The sequence below is a fragment of the Heteronotia binoei genome, chromosome 2 (assembly GCF_032191835.1).
Source record: "Heteronotia binoei isolate CCM8104 ecotype False Entrance Well chromosome 2, APGP_CSIRO_Hbin_v1, whole genome shotgun sequence".
Lineage (NCBI taxonomy): Eukaryota > Metazoa > Chordata > Lepidosauria > Squamata > Gekkonidae > Heteronotia > Heteronotia binoei.
The window spans coordinates 43,811,610-43,817,939 of record NC_083224.1 but is presented as its reverse complement, the minus strand read 5'-3'; the positions used below and the strand labels follow the sequence as shown (position 1 = coordinate 43,817,939).

Here is a 6,330-nt window from a genome sequence, read left to right as displayed (position 1 = left end):
ATCTGGATGGTCCAAAAGGTTATCACATACTGAAACTTAACACATACTAAACAGCTTGGCAAGTAGAAAATGAAATGTTTCACCATGTGAATATATTTAATAAAATGATCTGATTGACCAGCTCATTAGCATACAACAGGGATTGGTGAACTGCCCCTGAATGAATCTTAATTTCTAATACAAAGCTGCACAATTTATTGCATTGCACATCATTTATCCTGCAATCTGTTTTGTTATTTTGCATAATAGAGCCTGCTTTGCCTAATCACAGGAGGAACCAGGGCACTGAAATCCTGCCCACTGAAAATCTTACTGAGGTACCTCTCACTTCTGAGATTTCAGCTAACACAACTGCAACCCTTTTAAGCAAATCTTCACAGTCACAGAAATGTGGAGCTTTTTGTTAGGAAAAAAATGAATGATCCCCAGGAAATTGAATTCTGTGCTCACTACAAGCTTCTGCATTTTTTCCTGGAGCACTCACAGAATCATAGTTGTCAAGGTCCTAAAGACCATCCAGTCCAACCCCCTGCACAGTGCAGGATGACCTAAAGCATCCCTGACAAATAGTCATCTAACCTCCTTTTAAACACCTCCCAAGGAGGGAAATCACATGCAGCTCTGGCTCTAGCTTTGCATGAAGAGGTGGAAGTTGGTCTTGGTGAACTCCTGATGGATGGTGTCGAGCAAGCTGTCAGAATCCAGCATCACCTCCTGCAAGACAGGTTGCCCGGTGAAGAAATTCTGCTCTGGTGTATACGTGAAGCTGAAAGTACTGGAATAAATCAGACCATCATTCCTTTGGAGCAAGAGGGGCACAGTGATGGGGTATCTCAACCACCTCCAGTCACGGCTAAATGCAGAAACATCAGGCACAACACAAACCAGGGACTTGGGACTTCTGGGGAGAAAAAAGTGTGAGTTCTTAATTAGATCAGACTCATTCATATTATAGAAATGAGTGGCTGAATTTTTAACATCTGAATTTGTGCAGGAGCTTGCATTGGTTATGCATTAATTTTTCTTTTCTCTGCAACATCTATGCAAGGAGCCATTTTCCCCAGTACCCCATGGCAGGGCAGCACTTCAGACTAAGGTCAGGCTTGTACCACTTTGTCTGAACTTTCCCCTATGAATCCTATGAAGTACTGAGGATGCTGAGAATTGTCTTTTAAAGATTGTCCATTACAGAACTACAGTTCCCAGGAAAGAGAGAATAATTGTTGCATCAGTTTTAGAGTCTGGTATAGATTTGATAGGTTTGCCAGAGGGAAGGCAGAATGCTATAATCCAATTTTGTTCAATCTTGTAAGTTAAGCAGGGTCAGTACGTGGATGGTAGACCATGGAGGAAGACGCTGCAGAGGAAGGCAATGACAAACCATCACTGCCACAGGATTCACTGCCACAGAAGGTGGCGGCGGCTACAAGCATAGCCAGCTTCAAGAGGGGATTGGATAAAAATATGGAGCAGAGGTCCATCAGTGGCTAAAGCCCCTTTGGGTCACCATAAATTGGCTGTAACTTGATAGCACTTTATACACATGTACTTTGGCCCACGGAGTGCTGATTTCAGTGGCTTAGTGCCTTAGGTCAAACCACGACAGTCAACAGGACACCATGCAGAGGACAGGGTGGCTAAATTTAGCTGAAGGCCTTCTTTCAGAAAACTAAAATTGTGAACTCTTTAGGGTGGGACAGGAGCCATTGATACACTTCTTGTATCTCCTTTTAGTGGAGATACTGTGCCCCCCCCCCAGCACCAAGAATAAAGAGCACGATACACCACTGGTTTGACTCAGTATATGGCAGTTTCAAGTGTTCACATGTAGAGACCACATTTCTGACTGACCCAATACTTGCCACATGGCTCAAACATCTACCCTACCATTTGGGCAGAGGGGGATATTGCTTCCCATCAGGTGGTGCAGTTTATCACAAGCCCCAGCTCTTCTGACTCCCTTTATTACATGGTGCAACAACTGATGTCATTACACATTCATATCTCCAGCAATCCAGCCAGACCTTCTGTTATCACACAAGAAATGATGGCATGGCAGAACGTCCAAAGAATATTGGCTGTGAAACTGCCCTTGTGTTCATAACAGGCTGTTTTTCTTCTTTACCTGTACATAGTTTCAGCTTCCACATCTCCAAACCAAACCTTCAGGTTTTCATGGAAGTATTCTCCTTGCACTTCTAGCATTGCTACGTCCCCTCCACCTGTCAGCTGTGAAAAGCAGACCCAACCACAAGGAAGAGAGTTACACAAAACACCGACCCATGTCCCTCTTTCCTCTTCTAAATCTGTGTCTTCTGACATGAAAGCAGGCATAGAGACATCTCTTTTCAGAGAATTTCCTGGCCTTCTGGTGGTTAAGTTTGGAATTGCAACTGATCACCTGGATATTACATCCTCACAGAACTAAAATACCCACATAAGGCATAAGAATCAAACCAGTTCTAATTTACAGAAAGGGGCTACACAGTTTGGCTGTAGTTCAGTAGTAGGCAATTTCTTTGCATCCAGAAGATTCCAGATTAAATTCCTGGCATCTCCTCCAGTGAAAAGAACCAGGTAAAACAGGAGATGTGAAAGACCTCTTTGTCTACAAACCTGGAGAGCCATTGCTAGTCAGAGTAGACAATATTAACCTTGATAGACCAGTGGTCTGAATCCTGTTACCATTAGGTGGATCTGTAACTGGTTGACAGATCGCACCCAAAGAGCGCTTGTGAATGGTTCCTCATTCTCTTGGAGAGGAGTGACAAGTGGAGTGCCTCAAGGATCTGTCCTGGGACCTGTTTTATTCAACATCTTTATCAATGATTTGGATGAAGGAATAGAGGGAATGCTTATTAAATTTGCAGATGATACTAAATTGGGAGGGGTTGCAAATACAGAAGAAGACAGAAACAGGATACAGGATGACCTTGACAGGCTGGAAAACTGGACTAAAATCAATAAAATGAATTTTAACAGGGATAAATGTAAAGTTCTGCATTTAGGTAGGAAAAATACAATGCATGGTTATAGCATGAGGGAGACTTGTCTTAGCAGTAGTATGTGTGAAAAAGATCTAGAGGTCTTAGTGGATCATACGCTGAACATGAGTCAACAGTATGATGCAGTGGCTAAAAAGGCAAATGCAATTTTGGGCTGTATCAACAGAAGTATAGTGTCCAGATCACGTGATGTGATAGTATCGCTTTACTCTGCTCTGGTAAGACCTCATCTGGAGTATTGTGTTCAGTTTTGAGCACCACATTTTAAGAAGGATATAGACAAACTGAAACAGGTCCAGAGGAGGGCGATGAAGATGGTGAGGGGTCTGGAGATCAAGTCCTATGAGGAAAAGTTGAAGGAGCTGGGGATGTTTAGCCTGGAGAGGAGGCGGCTGAGACGTGATATGATCACCATTTTCAAGTACTTGAAGGGCTGTCATATAGACGATGGTGTGGAATTGTTTTCTGTGGCCCCGGAAAGCAGGACCAGAACCAATGGGTTGAAATTAAATCAAAAGGGTTTCCTGCTCAACATTAGGAAGAACTTCCTGACTGTTAGAGCGATTCCTCAGTAGAACAGGATCCTCGGGAGGTGGTGGGCTGTCCTTCCTTGGAGGTTTTTAAACAGGCTAGATGGCCATCTGACAGCAATGAAGATCCTGTGAATTTAGGGGGAGGTGTTTGTGAGTTTCCTGCATTGTGCAGGGGGTTGGACTAGATGACCCTAGAGGTCCCTTCCAACTATGATTCTATGGCAGGTTGATGTATCATGTCCTTGAGAGCTTAGAAGCACACACAGAGAGAGAGTAAGGAATGCCTAGTGGAATTTCAGCTCCCTGTTTTTTAATTAAACCAGGATGGCCAACATTTTTGCTCAAGTTTCTCACAAAGCAACCGGGCTTTTTTTTTTTTTTACATACCTCTAGAGCAATTATGAGAGGGGCAGGGCTCACAGGATCCTGAATGCAGCTCAGAGTATCACTGAATGTGTATTCCACAGTCTCTGTCCCAATGATGGTCCAGCAGGAGCTGTCATTCAGCAACTCACGTTTGGCTTCTCTGGGGCAGGGAGATGCCTGAATCACAACATGACTGGGCATTAAAAGATGGAGAGATGAACTAAGCCCTGATTTTTGCTGCCTAGTAGTCTGGTCGCTGATTCCTAGAAATATTCAAATAATAAAATGGTGCAGGAAAGCTGGGTGGATAATACTTCAATTTATAATTTCTTCCCTCCAGAAAAAATACAAATAAATACAAACAACAGTTTAGTTTCAAAATTTCCAATAGAGGGATTAATAGTCTTCAGAAATCCTTCCTCCAATAAACAATGTTCATAATGCAGTCCAAAACACATTGTGAAATTCTTTCCAGTGGAGGGACCAGGAAATCCTTACAGCCTTCGTAAGAAGTCTCCTCTAGATTTCAAGACGTTTCAATACTGGTCTTCTTCAGTAGTCAGGCTGTTAAAATGGACCCCTATTTCAATAACTTCTTACACAGACCCAAGGTTCACAGCTTACAGCAGAATCAATAGGTTGTACAGGGCTTTTTTGGTAGAAAAAGTCCACCAGGAACTCATTTGCATATTAGGCCACACCCCCTGATGCCACCATTGTTTTACATAAGGATTTTTTTGGTAGAAGAAGCACAGCAGGAATATTACATATTAGACCACACCCCCTGGCACCAAGCCAGCCGGAATTGCATTCCTGTGCGTTCCTGCTCAAAAAAAGCCCTAGGTTGTAAGAAGTTATTGTTTATAAGGCTTGTTTTCTCACAAGTTGAGCACCTCATATAGTCACACAGATGCTATGTGCAGTTTTAAAGAATCAGTATTTTGAACAGTTCTGTCTTGGTGCATTAAGCAGGGCGGCTAGCCAGGTAGCTAGTGGTGGCATATGCTCATAATGCATTGTCCTGCAAAGTGTATGTCTGTCCCAGGGTTATCCTAGGCAAATCATGTATGCTTTTAAAAGCCAGTGTGATGTAGTAGTTAAGAGTGCAGGACTAGGATCTGGGAGACCCAGATTTAAATCCCCACTCAGCCATGGAAGCATGCTGGGTGACCCTGGGCCAGCCACGCACCCTCAGTCTAACTTACCTCACAGGGTTGTTGTTGAAAAAATAAAGTGGGGAAGGGGAGAACAATTTTGTAAGCCACTTTGGATCTTCACTGGGGAGAGAGGTAGGGTATAAATGATCCACACATGAAGAAGCCACCTCCAGCTGATGCCCTGAAAGCCGGGCAGGTGAGGAGTCTGATGTTGATAGAACCGGACAACTCTTCTTTGGGGATGGAGACACTGCTTAAGGTTGCCAGGGTGTCACTTGCCCCGCCCCCCCCCCCCCCAGTGCTCTAGGAAATCATCTAATTCAGGGGTCCCCAACTTGATGCCTGTGAGCATCATGGCACCTGTCAACACCTTTCCTGGTGCCCACCAAGACTTTTTGAAAAGTGGGCAGGGTCAGGTGGGCTTTTGCCCACCAAAACTGCTGAGTGGCCACTGGAGATCTGATGGGTTGTGCAGATTTTTAAAGACATTGATTTGGCTGCATCTGCCACCACAGCACAAGGATCTTCACCGTGTGAGTGGCAAGCCACAGCAGCCATTTTGGTCCTGATTCTGCCTACTGGGGAGCCATTTTGTGCAAGCCATGTGGCTGCTCCTACCACACTGTGCTGGAATTCCAAAGATGCCCACAAGCTCAAAAAGGTTGAAGACTCCAGGTCTAGGTCCACCAAATGGGCGGGCCTGGCCTCTTTGTTACCAATCATAATATCCTTCTATGCATCAATACAGAAGATGATGATCAGTGACATTTGATTACTGTTTATTCTCTGAATAACCCCTTACCTGGAACTGGATCACTTTCTCTGTGGAGAGGCACAGGTACATCCCATCACTGCCATGAAGCTGGAAAGCACATTTGTGCAGCTGGGAGATGGGCTCATCCACATCCATCAGCACAGATTGCTTAGCAACTTTGCGAATAATCTGGAGAGACAAACACAGAGATGGGCTAGCAGTTGTGTGTGCTGGGGGCGGGGGGGGGGGGGGTGAGGAGAGACTCCATTCAACTTCAGAAGCATCTTCTTCTTTTTTAAACAACCTCTGTTCCTCATTTCTATGCAGGGAAGTGATTTTTCACATTTGGATTCACTGCTATGTCACCAGGAGAACATGTTGCCCTGGACTTGGAGATTTCCAACAACACAGGTGTACTAAAGCGTCAGGAAGATACCTCCTTTTCATCAAGCACTTCTAAAGCATACTGGGGCCCTCACAGCTCCATGGATTTGACCTGTAAGCACACTGTTTGA

General features: G+C 44.4%; 1 protein-coding gene across 3 annotated transcripts in view; it reads right to left on the bottom strand.

The window, feature by feature from the left end:
• Positions 1-393: 393 nt before the first annotated feature.
• Positions 394-6,330, bottom strand: part of RBPJL (recombination signal binding protein for immunoglobulin kappa J region like) — a 68,409-nt gene continuing 62,472 nt past the window's right edge. For 2 of the 3 annotated variants that reach the window (XM_060230898.1, XM_060230897.1), the window contains exons 9-12: positions 5,864-6,004; positions 3,926-4,081; positions 2,126-2,229; positions 394-901 (exon numbers count right to left, since the gene is read on the bottom strand). In XM_060230898.1, the coding sequence (XP_060086881.1) occupies positions 628-901; positions 2,126-2,229; positions 3,926-4,081; positions 5,864-6,004 (675 nt within the window). In that variant the 3' untranslated portion in view covers positions 394-627. The remainder of the gene's footprint in view (positions 902-2,125; positions 2,230-3,925; positions 4,082-5,863; positions 6,005-6,330) is intronic. The other variant, XM_060230899.1, reaches the window with a different exon arrangement.